The sequence below is a fragment of the Amblyomma mixtum genome, chromosome 3 (genome assembly GCF_055824585.1).
Source record: "Amblyomma mixtum isolate Tamu chromosome 3, ASM5582458v1, whole genome shotgun sequence".
Lineage (NCBI taxonomy): Eukaryota > Metazoa > Arthropoda > Arachnida > Ixodida > Ixodidae > Amblyomma > Amblyomma mixtum.
In genome coordinates, this window is record NC_143014.1 from 184,209,389 (window position 1) to 184,226,501 (window position 17,113).

At 48.8% G+C, this 17,113-nt stretch overlaps 1 protein-coding gene and 1 non-coding gene across 2 annotated transcripts; one reads left to right on the forward strand and one right to left on the reverse strand.

Annotated features, from left to right (window-relative positions):
• Positions 1–7,289: 7,289 nt before the first annotated feature.
• On the forward strand, positions 7,290–7,604 carry LOC149352968 (CLIP-associating protein 2-like). Its single transcript, XM_089575747.1, has one exon. It carries the CDS (start codon positions 7,290–7,292, stop codon positions 7,602–7,604), a length of 315 nt encoding a protein of 104 aa, XP_089431873.1.
• Positions 7,605–15,593: 7,989 nt separating this feature from the next.
• LOC149352969 (U1 spliceosomal RNA) lies at positions 15,594–15,754 on the reverse strand. The gene has a single exon (XR_016291974.1). It is a non-coding gene; the product is annotated as a U1 spliceosomal RNA (small nuclear RNA).
• Between the last annotated feature and the right edge of the window lie 1,359 nt (positions 15,755–17,113).

Genomic DNA, 17,113 nt, shown 5'->3' on the forward strand with positions numbered 1-17,113 from the left:
TCCATGCACACGGCCGTATCTCTTCGAAAACATATACCTCTGTGGGATCGCGTTTTACAGATTCACATTATTTGCTGCCACTTATCGCCAAAGACACAACATGCCGTCGCCTAGACGTGTTCATTGCTGATGGCTAAGGAGATAGCTGGAAGAAACGCGGCACATAAAAAGCGAGACGACCGGTGGCACCTCCGGGGAGCGCGGCGCTGCTTACCCGTTAAATAATGGCAAAATCACCAATGTACTTACCTGTCGTTATAGATAAGCACGGCGCCAACATGTTCCCCTTTGTCACAGACATTGGCGAAAGAGGAACAGTCCGCCTTCTTCAAAATAGATTCTGTAAAAACGTTCGTCTTTTAGCGCGATTTTGACAGAATCGAAAGTCACGCCATCGCCACAGATTCCGTCTGATAGTCTCTGGTGCCCTTAGAGAATGTAAAAATTAAGTTCTCAGCCTCCAAGACGCGATTAGTCCCCACGAAACAGCGCGAATTTCGGCACAAGCTACGAACACCCATTCCTTCATACGCGACGAGGTATGCGTAGTCCTTTTGGATTAGATTGGATTGGATTGGATGTGGGCAGGGACATGGCAAAACACCACGTTCCGGGCAGCGTTCACAACTACAATGGAGTAGCCGCCGCGCGAACGCCGTACGAACGGCCCAATATGGCATCGAGAAGCGCTTGTGCGAGTTTTTAGGTTTGTCTCATTCGGGGCGGCGCCATCAAAGCAAGATTAGGATCAAGCACGGAAACTAAAATCGTGTATACATTCCTCGGACTTCTGCATGAATACTACACCCTTCCACACAACATGTCAGTGTTCATGAGATAAAAGGACAGAAGTTCTAGAAAGGACTTAGTAGTAATACCACATTTTTTATGGAAAGAGAATTTTTCGTTGTGATCTTTGACACAATTCTGAGCGTACTGCACAACAGGAGAGCATGCAGAATTCATCATTGCCATCTGTGATACAAATCTGAATGCACTGAACGACAGGAGAATATGCAAAATTCTCAAGAGTGAATGGTGGCGAAAGGCGAGACTGTTCAGGGACATACCTCGGACAAGATGCCGAGGAGAGAAGCCCCGCCATAACCAGCGTTTTTTTCATGAGTGGTGTGCGACAACCGACCAGCTCGGGGAATTCCTAGGGAGCGTCGTTTGCCAAACTCTTTCCAAAGCTACAAGAGGACCACCGGGAGTTTAGGAAACCTTCTAGCCCTTGGGGACGTCGTTATAGGTTTCAAGCAGGAAAGGATCTGGCGCCTTAGTGCCTTGTGTCTATAGATGCTTATGCGTTTATAGATTGACTTGCCTGATTCAAATAAAATTCAGTTGTAAGTTCAGCGCAGTACTTGTCTCTTCTTGCATGTCCTGCTGTCTAGCGCTGTTGAAAAAAATGGCTGAGGCTTAACTTGGTTAAGCCTGGAGAATGCGAAGCATCATCGTGTCGCGTAATTTGGAGGCGCACAACCACAGCGACGGCGCGAGGTGGGCCCCCGTTTCTCCACTGCCGTGACGTCATCGTGTCACGTAGTGTGGCATCATCGTGTCACGTGATTTGGAGGCGCACAACCACAGCGACGGCGCGACGTGGGCCCCCGTTTCTCCACTGTCGTGACGTCATCGTGTCACGTGGTGTGACGTCATGTATCACGTGATTTGGAGGCGCACAACCACAGCGACGGCGCGAAGTGGGCCCCCGTTTCTCCACTGTCGTGACGTCATCGTGTCATGTGGTGTGACGTCATGTATCACGTGATTTGGAGGCGCACAACCACAGCGACGGCGCGGTGGGCCCCCGTTTCTCTACTGTCGTGACTTCATCGTGTCACGTGGTGTGACGTCATGTATCACGTGATTTGGAGGCGCATAACCACGGTGAAGGGCTGAAGTGGTAGCTAAAGTAGTGTGCTTGGCATAAAAGCTCGTTATGGATTACCAACACGCCCATTCTGCAGTTCTTCCAAGTCATGCTTCGGTGCTGGCTGTCGGCGACGCTGCAATCAATGGTGCTACAAAACGCGTATATGCATAAGGATGTGTCGATATGAATAGTCATTCAGGCTTTCGGTCTTGGACAAGCCGAAGTGTCCAGAGCCCCTTAAACTGTTCGAGTTTTCGCTTTCATTGACTTCTGTAAGCGTCAAATGGAACACGAGGTGAACAATAAAATCATGAAAAGCATCACAAGTTCTTAGTTGATGGCAATTGAGCAATAGCAACAGTTTATTCTCAGTTTTTTTTCTTCAAAGGTGGTAATGAACCCCGTTTAGTTTCCCATCCAGGAGATAATGCTTCTGCGTTTTCACACTCACGATTTCAGTTATCCTGTTCGCGTGTCCTCTGATGTTGACGGTTCAGTAGTGGGCAAACGTCAGAGGTCCCCTCTCGTGTTCCGAATCTTGCCACTCTGCATGTGGACGTCATCATGGAGGGTGGTCACCTACCCGTAGTTCAAGGTTTCATGTCTATTTTTATGTCGCGATGCATCGAAGTGTGTAATTGTGAGTCAGTAAAGCACTGATTTCGATGCAAGATAACTTCCGTTAGAACCACTAATTTGTGCCTTTAGTGGAATCACTCAATCAATGTGGCTTACTTTTTTCGGGCTTTAACATTCACTTTCGTCAAAGCTGCCATAAGACAGCTTTTGCTATGGGCACCCGGCCATCATCCCTTAGCAAAAACTAATACGTTTGGAATATACGGAGGTCTATTTAAAATGTATTTTAAACATATTTTGTATTCATGAATGCACTAAAAATATGTAGGAAATACGTTTCTGAAATTTCATGCTTGGTATTCGAAATATATTTTTAGAATGTGCCAAAAATACCTCACTTAAAGCATACTTCGAGCACTTTTCAAATACATGAAAAAATATGCATGCAGTTTTAGCATCTTGTCAGTGTATTAAAAGTGTATTTTCGGAAATATGAAATTAATTCATCGAAAGTATACTTCAATTCTAGAAAACGGGCAGCCCTTGTAAACGTATATGTATGCAGTTTTAGCATCTTGTCAATGTATTAAAAGTGAACTTTCGTCAATATGAAATTAATTCATCCGAAATATATTTCAATCCTAACAAACGGGCAGTCCTTTTAAACGTCTTTGCACACTTCTAGCTGCCATGAACAGTCGAGTGCTCGAAATCGTGTTTCGGGAAATGGAATTTGCGTGTCGTCAATGTATTTGAAGTGTACTTCCGTAAATACGTAATTAATTCGTCCAAAGAACACTGAAATTCTAGCAAATTGGCAGTCCGCATTAGCACATTTGCAGCGCACTACAAGCTGTCGTTGAACAATCTAATGCTCAAAATCGAGTTTCGGGACATCGCATTTTGGTGCTGGCCATCTATTTAAAGTGTACTTTCGTAAATACGCAATTAATCCGTCTGAAGTATATTTAAATTCTACCAAATGGGTTGTCCGCGTACACTTCAAGCTACCGTGGAACAATCTAGGGCTCGAAATGACGTTTCAGCGAAGAGTGAAAACTTTCCCTTTCTTGTCATCCTTTCGTTTATGGTAACTTCTAGCAGGAAGGTGATCACCGCTTATACCCCTGCTACACGGGCGCTTCGAATGCCTTCCAGCCGAATGTCATCTAACGATGCTACATGTGTTCTGTCTAAGGGAGTGCTTGAAGATAATATTACGCCAATGAATATTAACCGCGTCAGCATGAAATTTCCCCGGGAGTGCGCCGATGAGGACGACTGCACTCATACTGTTGTTTACATCGCTTGTTTACATAACATAAAACGCAATCTGCGCTTTGGTTCTAATAAACAATCTGTTTTCTTTTTTACTGGTTGTACTCGTGATTGTTTACGCAGTGCTACAATGTGTGGGAAGCGATGATGCGATCGCACGCCTGAGAAAGCCGGGTTGTTGGCATCGCGCAGGACTGGCGCTTCTCGCTTCTTGTCCCGGCTTTCTCCGACATGACCAGTACTTTTTTTTAAACTACTTTATCCAGAAGTATGTATGGCGACTGTTCGCTTTAACTTAAACGGCCTAACTTGTTATCCACAAGCTAGCGACGGCGACGACTGCTGCTGGCCGTAAAGCACGGCTCGGCAGTCTGGGTCACACCGGCGATTCCCGTTCATCGTACGCGTGCCCTGCGATGTAAGCAATAGTTGATTTCAGGTCACTGCTGCCAAAACTACACCTGGTGACCATTTGCATTCGCTAAAGCTTGTGATTCGCTCTTCACAACCGCCGAAATCACAGATCCAACCCTGCGAACTCGCTGGGCCTAGTCGTCGCGGAAGGGAACAGAGCCGTCGTCGATTGAAACTGATTTGGCAAGCTCTTATCGCTGGTGAGTGTTCAGGTATGCACACGTGAAATATAGCCGTTCGTTTCGCTCATTTAGAAGCGCGAGCATGCACACACCGCCGCCTCATCACCGTGCTCTCGCTCAGCCGCCGACAAGGCTGACCGTCCGCCGACCGGATTCGTCGGTGTCGTTGGCCTGAAAAACGTGTCCCTCTAGAATCATATTATAGTAAACTAGATATTTCACTATAATTACATGCTGTTGTTCAGCGTGATATATACTGTCGTTGTCGGACTAGTGTGACCGCCGTCGTCGTCGTCGCTGTACACTGAAAACGAGCTGAGGCTTTCGAATGCGTTTCGAAAGTGTCGTGCAGCACCGCGGCAGTCCATCGAGTCCGAATGTCATTCCTATTCTCGAATGCCATTCCACTCAATGTCATTCGAACATTTCCGTGTGAGAACGTGATAGCATTATACCAGCAAAAGCGCCTTGGGTACTTCTGGGTCCGAATAAGCCAGCGGAAAGGACCCCGTGTGGCGGGGCAGACCGGCTCCCTTACACGCCCATGTATCTGTTGGTTGACAGTTCGACTCCTGACCTGTGCCTGACGCAAGTTTCCACTAGCAATTCCGTTCTCAATTAATCCCAGATTCGAACGCGACCAGTAGGGTACTTCTGCGATAATTTGGAAGCCCACAGTATTTGCGCAAAAAAAGGTATCACCGTGCAAAATAGTGCGTCGCTTTCGCTGGGTATATATACGGCAAGCCAAGTATAGCGCTTGTCGTAGGATTTGTTGTTTGCTGTGTCGCTTTCGTCTTGGTATGCTGTATGCAGGTATCTGCCGTTCCCATTCAATCACGTGACCTTATAATATCAGACTCCTGTTGATTAATGATAAATACCCGTGTACGATTTGTTCTCCAGTTGATGAATTAACCCATGTCATTCCATGGAGCCGCCCAGTAGACTTTTTTTTAAGCCCGAGTAAACACATTTTTAATCTATTAAAGGTATATTTTTAGTATATTTCTAATGTATATTTTTATTATATTTTTAATGCATTATAAATATGCTAAGCGGGCAAAAATGTACTTTTCACGTATTTTTAAGAACGTTTAAAATATTATTCCTAGTATACTTAGAAAGCATTCGTATTGCAGTTTAAGCATAGGGACAAAAAAATGCGAAATAAATATGAAATTAATACAATACGTTTGAAATGCATTTTTAGCACATCCTCTTTTCGCTAAGGGATGTACTGCGTGGTGGTGAAATAAACATTATTATTGTTACTACGTTAATTTCCCGTTTATTTTGAAGGTGCCTGCACATCATGCCACATCACAAACAAGCCACATCATGCGTTTGCATGACGCCTGACCAAAGACAAGGCCAACGACGACGGATAGAAAGCGATGCTTGGACAAATCGGTTAAGAAATAACCCAGTTCTAAGGTTAACCCAAGCGAAACGCAAGGCGGCCGCGTATGTGCAATGCCAGTCACCGTGAAAGAGCCCGAGGGGGTCGAAATGAATCCGCAGCTCTCGTCTTTGGCGTCCCTTATAGTCATGGCCATGTCGCTTTGGGACTTTAAACCCCAAACCACAAATACCAAACACAATACCAGTTCAATATCGATACTTATGAGTTGTCCTAGACAAAGTTCCCGTCAATTTAAAACGCCTGTAGGGTTACGGTGTCAGTTATTTGCCAGCTGTCTTCGTCGTCCTTGACCTTGTCTTTGGTTGAGTTGAAAGGGAGGAGGGGAGGGGGGAAAGGCGGGCTCAACTAACTTCTGGCTTTTCCGCTTCAAGCAGCCATGGGATTAGTGACATCGAAGAGGGAAAGGGATTGGGGGTCGGGTAATCAGACCCGGAGACATGTCCGAACCTGGCGGTCGAGACACATCTCACATCATTCTGGGTCGGGGCGATCCCTCGCTGCTCTCACGTGACTCTTGTGGGGCTCTATACGGCCACTTTTAAGCCATTTAAACTATGCGCACTCTCTTCCACTCATCTAGGTGCGCGTGGGCAGCTCAGCTGCGCATGACCGAACTGTTGTTCGTCAGATGTGGCATGTGTTCGCTCCGATGAAGGCTTGATAAGGGCAGCGAAGTGGCGCGATGGGGGGGGGGGGGGGGGGGTTAAAGGGGTAACTGCGGGTGCGCTGTTAAGGCGCGGCCACGCATTCGGCGGCCAGCACGAGCCATCAGGACGCACACGGTTGGCGGGCCGGCACTCTACGAGGATTAAGAGCGAAGATGGAAGTGGCATCTGCAAGGATGTAGACATGTAGACATGTAGACGTGTGCTATTCTTGAAATGAGCTTGTTATGCACAGATTCACGCAACTGTGGAGGAAGAGGAAGAGGACAACACCGAGAACATTTGTTAAAAAATTTCAACAATTGATATATTTTTCTATTTTCAGTCATTCTACAGTTTTTTTATCGCACATATACCTCCTTGGCATTCACCACCGTAACTTGGCCAATCCCTCCGCATGGGTATGTGAAATGTTTACTGAGGAGAAGAAGAAGAAGAACATGAACCCTGATGAGGTGTACAGCTCACTGCTGCGCCGAACCACAGCCCAGATCCATCGGCTGGCGCTGGACCCTGTTCGAGGAGACGTTGGCATGGACCCGGACTCCAGCCCCTCAGGCAAGGGTGCAGAGCAGCAGCTTCCACCACTGGACACTGGAGGCCTGAGGCAACGGCTGGCACCTGAGAACTGGACGGAACCCTGCAGCTATGAGCAGCAGCAGCGCCTGACGGGCAGCAGCGAGGCTTCGCCTGCCAAGCGCATGGCCAGCTCGGAATACGAAGGGGAGACTGGTCTTGATCGGATCAGGAGAACATCTGTAGACGGTGGTGTTGCCAAAAGTGAAGACACCCTCAACAACATCTTTGCCATCCTTCAAAACCCTAACAGCAGGACGGAGCATCGCAAGCAAGCTTTGTGAGAGCTCATGCCTCTCACCAAGGATGGCTCACCAGAGCTCTGGGATGAGAACTTCAGAAATGTGCTGCGTTGCCTCATAGAAAACCTTGAAGAGCAAGAGGTCCCTGTAAAAGTGGCTGCTCTGCGAGCTTTGGCAGAGTTGCTGAAGAGGCAGCCTCAGCACTTCCACAACTATGCTGAGTTCATCTTAGTCAAGATCTTTGGAACTCTGAAGCAATCTCAGGGAGAGGTGTGCCGTGCTGCGGAGATGTGTTCGATGGAGGCTGCTGCCGCACTGCCTCCCGAGGAGACAATGCGCTTGCTGCACTCGCTCATCCGGTAGTCAGATGATCAAGATGCGGTCATTGCTGCCATCAAGGTGATGTCCAGGCTTGCGGAGGTGCATCCGAAAAGGATAACTGTAGAGCTCTTGGCTCAGATGATGCCAGTTTTGCTGAAGGCGTACGATCACAACGAAAGTTCTGTTCGGAAGGCGGCAGTATTCTGCATGGTGACGCTGCATGGCGTGGTTGGCTCTGAATTGATGAGGCCACACTTGGCTTCCCTTACAGGATGGAAGTTGGAGCTTCTGGAGTTCTATATCCAGAGAGCACAGGGCAACAGCAGCGGAAGCACACCAGGCTCCCCTTCGAACACGGCGTCTTCCTCAAGCAATCCCTGATGACATGAAACATCGCCTAGCAAACCCACGCTCCCTGCTTTGCCGATTAACTACCATGGCTGTGACCCTGTGCCAGTATCACTTGCTGTGTCGGTGGAAATGAACTTTCGGTCCATGGCCTCAGGCGCCTACTTTTTTTTTCTGTCTTCTTTAGCAGACTCTGACATTTTTTTTTGTCTTTGCTGCAGTGTGCATCTTCTTCATGACATAGTGCTCCACTTCCAGGTCTCATTGGCTGCTTTCTTCAAAAGAGATATTGGTAAAGGTGCTCCTTTGCCGATTAACAAGTTTTACAATTTTATTGCGTGAATGTGCATAAACACGCTTATTTCAAGAAGCACGCGTCTGTCTCGTCTTTATACGCTCGCTGGGGCCACGCAGCGGCACATTTCTCCTGTGGTACCTGCCTGCGCGAGACATTGGTTACTAAAAAACCAATTTCACAACCGCCGGGACGTGCTCTTTCGCTTGGCGAACAGGCGACGACCACTCCGGGCAGGGCTGCTGCTATGAGCTGGACGGTTCCGGCGCGATAGCGCAGCGGTGGGCGGATAAAAATGTAAAAGGGAGAGGGGTATAACTAGTATGGCCACACTGGGTTTTAGTTTACAGTCTGGCAACACTGAGAGTTGCGCAGTCTGGCAACACTGTATTATGGCAACACTGGCATAGCAGACGACGGGTACGACTCACGAAATCCTACTGGCCCGCCGTGGTCGGCGTGCGCTCGGTAGCGTACGCGCCCTCGGGGTGGGGTCCGCGCGGTTTTGAACTGTGTCAGCCGCGGTTAAACGGGGGTTACGTATTTATTTCCCCTATTAAAACCCCACAGCGCACACGCACGCACACACACACAGGTACACGCAAAAGAAAGAGTACTCAGCACTCGGGCTTTTGGCGAGTATCACCTGTTACGTTCGCGTTGGCACGGTACGCGTTCAAGTACGCGATCTAGACTGACCCCCTTTTTCCCAACTTTCTCTGAAGGGTTGCCATTTCGGCTTCAGCGCTAGCACAGCAAGCTCCCAATACCGACAGAGACAACCGACACGATCGATCATGCAAAAATTTTGTCGGAGACGAAAATGCGCTATGAACGCTCTATCCATGCACACGGCCGTATCTCTTCGAAAACATATACCTCTGTGGGATCGCGTTTTACAGATTCACATCAAGCCCAGCTTTCCGGGACAAGGGCGTTTAGTTCGGCAGACTGCCACCACGGGCCGCTTCACCCTGAACTCCTCCTCTCTCTTTTCTTTTCCCCTTTCCTGCCTCACGTAGCCGTTCGCGGGCAGACGGGAGGAAACACCGCGGGGGGGGGGGGGGGGGGGGGGGTTGGGCGGTCGGGTGAACCTTTGTTCGGAATACCTTCAACATTGTGGGAGGAGGGGGAGCAGGAAGGGCTCTGCGGGGAAAGAAAAGTACCAATGCGGCGTGAAGCCTTCTCTGCGCCTGACAAACGCATGCTCAGTAGTCGGATACTGAGAAGGGCGCCTTGTGGGACAAGAAAGATGGGACAGAAAAGGCAAGATGGTTGACGGGCGTGTTGCATCGCTTGAGGGGGCGAGGATGCTTTCCGCGATTTTTTCTTACGAGTTGTAAGGTCTCCAAAAGGTGCTTGCAGGATTTTGAGAAAAGAAAAAACTATACATCCCGGTAGAAACATGACGCAGTGGTACACAGTGTGCCGTGTCTCTCCGGCGCCGTATTTTTCGCCACACACGCGCTATGCTACACATACGCACGCACACCCGCACGAACGCAAGCTGGAGCACCGAAAGCACACGTAGCGTGCGTCTGCATATCTGTGCCGTGTCATGTGGCCGATTGAGTAAATATCGCACTGGCAATATGCGCTGAATGTTGAGAAAACAACTATAATCGCAAAATCAAGAAACAAGTATGTAAGAGAAATGTTGTTAGCCTTCTTTATGGTGACCGCGACTAAGGGATAAGTGAGCACGCTGTCTGCCTCATCGACCAAGTAAAATTATAGCAACAGAAATCAGAGAGTGAAGGAAAACGAGGAATTCGTTTCCTACACTCCGGCCATGCGATGAGGTGATATATTTTGTTTTTGTGCAATGCTGTTCACCTGTGGCCATGAATGTGTTGTTCAAGCGTGTTCAATACAGGCATGCATTTCGAGGCTACACCTTCGACTTGACGCAAGAAGTCACCCGAAAAAAAAAAAGTAGTTCTGGAATAATTTCAAGTTTCATCGCGTTTCTAACCTCTTTTAAGTGCGCAACCATAAAAGTGTGTGGCTTTGTGAACAGCTCGACTATAACCATAATTCACCAGCGCATGTCTCTAGGAGTCACTTGCAAGAAATAGCGCTCTACCCTGAGCGGCGGGAAGCGACTGCATCATGGCAGAAAAGCAACACGAAAAGTCTAGAAACGGAGCCAACAGACAGAAACACTAAATGGATGGCCTAGGCTGTACAGTAAAACGGAGTTGTCGACATGAATGGGAACAGAGGAGAAATTAGTAGTCCGAAGAGGCGCACTTTCGCCTGGCTCCGCAAACGCCACGACAAAGCGACAGCGGGCCGGGACATCTGTCGGGGTGAAAAGGCGCCGAGATCACCTTCGCAAACAGCGACCGAGAGCTGAGAAGTAACGTTCATTTCATGCAGTAGCGTTTCCAGCATGTAGTCTAGCCAAGCCATCACCACACGCCCTTGGACACTTGGTCATAGAAGACAGAACACTAAATGAGGTTCCTCTTGAAGTTTCCCTCACGCGGAAGGCGTCCGGGGCGACAGCACGTAATGCAAGCGCAACGAAACAAATTCATAAAGGTTTCTGTAGTGACAACGCTCGATATACAGGGTGTCCCAGCTAACTTGCACCAAGATTTATAAAAAAAACTAAGCGTTCTTCAGAACTGAAATCGCGTGGATGTTATTGAGGTTTATCTAAAGTTAGAGTACCATTTTTTCCCTCCTCCTATTTGAATAATTAGTCGAGATAAATAAATGAACTTTTTAAATATAGCTTGAAACGTTCAGGCGTCAATAGGAAGGTTATGGAGTTCCGCAAATATCGTCCAACCCAGGCATTTCCATCGAGATAGACCTAGCGTGGCCATTTTTATTCGGGAAGAACGAAAGCCCGCGAATTTTAAAATATACCACGTGACAGCTCGCTCTGTGCGCCCGGATGCGCCGCGATTACAGCGCTCTTATCCGTGCTTCGTTAGAAACATCACCCGCTTCGGGCCTTTCGTGCTGCCCAAGACAGGGCTTCGCGATGTGCTTGGTTCCAAGATAAGCGCCAGTGGGTACGGGCAGCGCCTCCTCTATTTTTACAATGCCAGCCGCATCGCTCGCTTCGCAATGGGAGCCGTCGGTACACCTCATTTCAGTTAGTTGCCGCGCTGCGGCGCTAGCCAGATGGTGGCACTGCTTGCGTCATGCTTGCGTATGGGCACGCGGTGGTGATAGCGCTGTCCTACTCCTACTCCTGGCGTCTGTCAGGTTGTTGCTGTCTACCCCTTCTTGTGTAGCTCTCGCTTCATCCGTGGCGCGGCGCTTTTTCCAACGGCAATCGGCTGGAGCGGCAGCTGCTCGCCGTTTGCAGAGGTGGCCTGTGGTGATCGGAGCGCTCCGCCTATCCCTTGAGGATGGCGGCTGGCATACTTGATGCACTGTTTAAGCTACTTGCGCTACTTATTGCTCTTCCTTGCCAGACGAGTAAAATGCGAAAAGTTTTAAGGCTCGTTCGTTTCGTGGCACCATTGTTAACGGAAATTTTATTGCGCGAGTAAATGTGGTCCGCGAAGCTGACGAGGTGTCCTCGCAGAAGCAGCAAAATGGCACCGGATAATTATCTGCAGCAGGGCTGCTGCTTTCAGTTTTGTGTGAAGAGTGGGCAATTTTAAGCTCGTTTGTGTGGAGCGGGGGAACTTCGCGGCATAGACAGTACAAAAGAAGTTGACGTTTACGTGCATTTATTCACATATATTTACAACAATTTACAGTAATATTATATACAACTCTTTGTATTTATAGCCATTTACATTTTTAGAATTGGTGCTTGTATTAGCAGGTATTTACAGCCTTAAGAAGTTTGCATTGTAGCGCAACCACTTTTGTACGCACGAGGAGGACAAAGCATCTCGTGCGCGAGCGGAGCTCAACAACAATCAAAACACACTTAACGCCCGGGTGGAGACGCCAGTTCGTGCGCCCTCATGTGTTTGGTCGCCCTCTCTTGCGGCGCCGAACGACAACGCCGGTAGAAGAGACGCTGACGCGGCGCCGAAGAAACGCTGCCTTGCGGTTCGGCCTTTACGGTGACTGCCCCTGAACACGCGCTGAAGAGGTTTTGATTTCCGCTTTATCTGCCTCTTTTTATTCAGGCGCTTTTCTTTGTTTTGCACCGTTTTATTAGCGCCTGGTTGCAGTCAGGACCAGGCAGAACTTCTGCTGCGCCATATATTTGCGAATGAAGTTCATTTTTCGCTTCTCAAAACAATCGTATAGCTGCAGGCTGCCAATGACAGAGAATAATGTTTATCTAGTCGTCGTAACAATGACAGCTTATCTTGACAAAAGTACAGCTACGACTTGAAAGCTATTCTTGTCGGGTAGTCTTGAAAAATGCCTTGTCGTGAAGATTTGCCAAGCCTTCTTCATTTCATTCTCCAATTTTCCTTACTGAACATGATAGAATCCAAAGCCAAAATAGCATAACTTATTACTAAATACGTTTAGCATCTGATTTCATATTTTCGCCAAGCAGTTTAAGTTCCTCTCCCGGAATGTTTCAGCGTTGTAGCTTAGCTAAAAGACCGACATGATTCGGCAAAGCCGCCACAGCCTTCCGTTGCAAGGCCAACGCCGTTGCGCCGCACTGTCTGACTCCTTTTAAAACCAGCGCCTGAAGCGGCTTTGCGATGACCAGTGCTTCACGGTGAGCAGCGCCACGAACAGCGCGCTCAATGACGCGTCCATACCTGACAGGCAGCCTGATGGTCATGAAGGATGCAGAGCGCCGCCTCACGAAGAAAGATAGAAATGATAACAAAGTGGCCTCGTCCGTTTTCCGTTGTCTGGCGCCACCCAGATGGTCCTCTCCCCCACAGATGCACAGCAGGCGCGAAAGCTAGCCGACGGGGGAGAGTAGGAAAGGAGGACAGGAGAGGGTTTTGGACGGTCGGATCGGCCCTACTCGGCAGGCATTGTAAAAATAGAGGAGGCGCTGGGACGGGCGGCGGAAAGAAAGCGCGGCTCCTGTTTTTCAGCGTAATTCACACGACGTTATCAGGCTTGTTATATGCGTCTTTGCTTGTTGGGATCTTGCTCCCAAATTCAAACTCATGAGATTGTCATCGTTCTTCCGCAAGCATTCTGCTAACGTGAGTGTGCAGTTATTACCCTCAGAAACGGGAGCCGCGCTTTCTTTCAACTCCCGCCCGAACCCTCTGGCGCTTATCTTGGAACCAAGCACATCGCGAAGCCCTGCCGTCCGGCAGCACGAAAGGGCCGAAGCGGGTGATGTTTCTTACAAAGCACTGGGGAGAGCGCTGTAATCGCGGCGCATCCGGGCGCACGGAGCGCTCTGTCACGTGGTATTTTTTAAACTCCGCGGGCTTTCGTTTTTCCTTAATAAAAACGGCCACGCTAAGTCTATCTCGTTGGAAGTGCCTGGGTTGGACGTTATTCGTGGAGCTCCACAACCTTCCTATTGACGCCTGAACGTTTCAAGCTATATTTAAAAAGTTAATTTATTTATCTCGACTAATTATTCAAATAGGAGAACCGAAAAAATGGTACTGTAACTTTAGATAAACATCAACAATATCCACGCGATTTCAGTTCTGAAGAACGCTCAGTTTTTTTATAAACCTTGGTCCAAGTTAGCTGGGACACCCTGTATATACATTGCTACAAAACACGGCACACTACCCATGCATTAATGCAATGTGGTAGTCCAGGTGTAGCACGGATTGGAACAGTTTCTAATGCGAGAGCATTATACTCCTGCCATACTGGAGCGTTTAGTGCCACTTTCAACAAGTGACATTTGCTTAAAGTGTCATTTGCGCACTGTCACACGATGAGCTTTAGTGACACTCGCTGCAGAACGCACTTTCCTCGCAGTGAGTTTGGTGGGCTCCATCAACTTGGTCCGGCAAGGCGAGAGGGTAGCCTGAACAGCAGTTATCCGGCATTCAAAAATTTGCTCTGAGAATTAAAAACCTCCATCTTATTTTCATGACTGCGCATTTTAATGAAAGCTTGTTTTAATTCATATGCAAATAAAGACAATGCGCACACTTGAACAGCTACTCTCGCTTTGCTGACGGCGACCCCCTTCCGCGGTAGGCCTGATGAGTCCACTGGGTGTGTGTACGCAATTTCGATGATTGGGGAGAGCGAATTCTCAAGTTTCAGCGAACCCAAATGTACAGTGAGTGTAGTTTTGCCACAGGTGACCTGAAATCGACTGTCGCTTACATTACAGGGCGCGCATGCACTGAACGGGAAGCGCCGTTGGGACTCGGACTGCCGCTCCTCCCTCTAGACACCTCCCCAGAGGCTGCAGAGGAAGCCGCCATTGCACTTGCTATCACCCGCACGGAAGCCCGGTATATTATAAGTGACTCTAAAACTGCGATTCTAAATTTTCCTCGAGGCCGAGTCCATCTCCTTGCTTTTGACATACTGGACTCGCCCGATGCACCCCCACCCCTCCAAGTGGAGCTGATATGGGTGCCTGCGCACTCTGGGAATCCCGGAAACGAGGCCGCCAACCTTTTATCCCGAGGTTCTTAAAACCAGGCTCAGGTGGCCTCGGATCGGGGATTCACGAAGGAGCGCATGCACTCATTCAGTGAGCTGACGCAGGCATACAGAGCTCACGCAAGCTCTATCCCCCGCCTCATCCCTCCCTAGATAGCAAGCACGCAACACTCTGGCGCAGACTTCAGACGCACACTCTCCCCTTACCCCAGCCCACTATCATCCCTCCTTCCCCACTCCTGCTTGCGCCCTATGCTCAGAACCCTTCGCTTCTGCCCTCCACATCATTTCACTCTGCCCGGCGGACCCTTCCCCGCGGGACCTAGAGAACCTCAAGACCTGGGAGGACTGGGAGACCCTGCTGCGCTCGGAGGACCCGGCCGTGCCGACCATCGCCACCGGCCGGGCTGCCAGCGTTATGAACCTTAGGAACATAAACACTTGAGTGTAGTGGGGTCGTGCCCCGAATTCCTCTTACAATATAGTTTTCCTCTCTCTCTAGGCCCCGCGGGTGAGGGTCCGCCAGGCAGACGGAGAGTATGTGGAGGGAAGAGGCGAAAGGTTTTGGGCACAGGGTGTAGGCAGGAGGGGGGAAGGAGGGATGATAGTGGTCAGGGGTGAGTAAGAGTGTGTTCGATGCAACGCCCGCCGCATATATCTCCGGCAGATGCGCGTGCTGTGACTCGTTGAACTCTCTCTACGTTCGCCGCATGACCAGTACTCGCCACGAGCCGAAGAAGAGGAAGTGGCAGCATCAAGTGCTAAAGAAACGTTACGATGTATTCTTTATTGTCGCATACGGGTAACGAAACAGCTAATTTCGAACAATAATAGTTCGCTTAATGGAAACTGTTAAAATTGCTTAATTCTGATTTTTGCATTTGAACAAGGTAAGGGGGCCGCGCGCACGCAGCCCCCACTACCAAAAATTACATGCTCCATCTGCCTGGATTGAAGCAGTGGCAGGTGTCAGCGTGGGCCCAGTGCAATGCCCACGCCTCTTCCTGGAGGCTCCTCCGTCATGACCAAGGATACCTCAGCACCCGGTAAAAATGCCGACCAGCTGCAATGCCCGGAGAGCCCATTAACTGCGACCACCATATCGTTGCCAGTGAGTTCTGTGTTATAAATAAATATGAAACCCGACAACAAAGAGCTTAAGCACCAATTTCAAGCTCTTTAGCTATTAAAAGTCATTTAACGTTGGAACTTAATTTACTGCACTGCTTGCGGAGCCTCAAACAGAAATTAAGTCGTTTAAACGTACCCGAAAGACTTTAATATGTCTGCATTCTTCCAGCAGCCATGGCGCCACCATTTTTGTCTTCTTCCTCCTTTCTTTATATTTTTGCTTGGTTAAAAATGGAACGGTAATAAAAGAAGGCAAAGCTGGCCCCTCTACTAATCGTACAGCCATCGCGAAAAGCGTCAGAGGCGGCTGCACCTTTTTCATGATTGGAACTATTTAATTAATTCTCATTGGTGTAGTTGACATGAGCGAAACGGAATCGGACAGATTCTTTGTTGGCATGCAGTAATCAGTAATTACAGGCTTTCCTCCATGCTTCGCTACATTGCTGAAATACGCATTCATTGCGCACGCCAAAAGCTGCCGAGCCGCACGCTGGCTGTGTTAGAAATTCTTTCATATTGATGTTCATATTTCCACGCGGTGGTGACAGTGCCGTGAATAGATGAGCAGGCTGATGCAACACTGAAATTAAATCTTTATTGAGCTGACTTGCGCCCACAAAGAATTGAACAACTCGACGACAGCAACAAGTGTGCTCCTTAGAAAAAACAGCGCTAAGACGAAGGACATCGAAGAACAGAATGTCTGCCGCTCTCGGCCGCGTTCAATTCAAAGCTGAGAAAGCACTTTCGAGACACGGTGCTCAAAGCAACAACCACCACAATCTCGAACAACGTAGAATCAGTTGAGCATGGCTGCGATCATTCGAGAGAAACCTGGCCGCATCCCGAGTTTCAAACAAAGTGATAAAGGCGCGTTCGGTCAGTTTTGAACATATCAACAAACATTCCAGGCATTAGTCCCCTCTTAAAGAAGCATCGACCCGATGTTTAAAAGGAAAACTGAAGATAGCCAAATTAAACATGAAAATGGAAAGACTACTGTACATCAGCGAGCGTAGTAAGAGAACAAAACTAAAACTAAAAATTCAAAAAGTATAGCGTCCATTAGCGCGCGTGATAGGGTTCCAGGCGCGCGAGAGAGACAAAACGTTTATTCACTACTCCTAGACTGTTGAGAGTCTTCTTGGGTGGAGTCTAGGACTCCTGCGGAGGCTGCGGTAGCGCGGGCCCGTTCGACCAGTGAAAGCTGATTTCCGGGCTCCTAGCTAAACACCGCTGACTCCCAGTGCTCCGGCGTGGCATTGTGTATGACTGACAC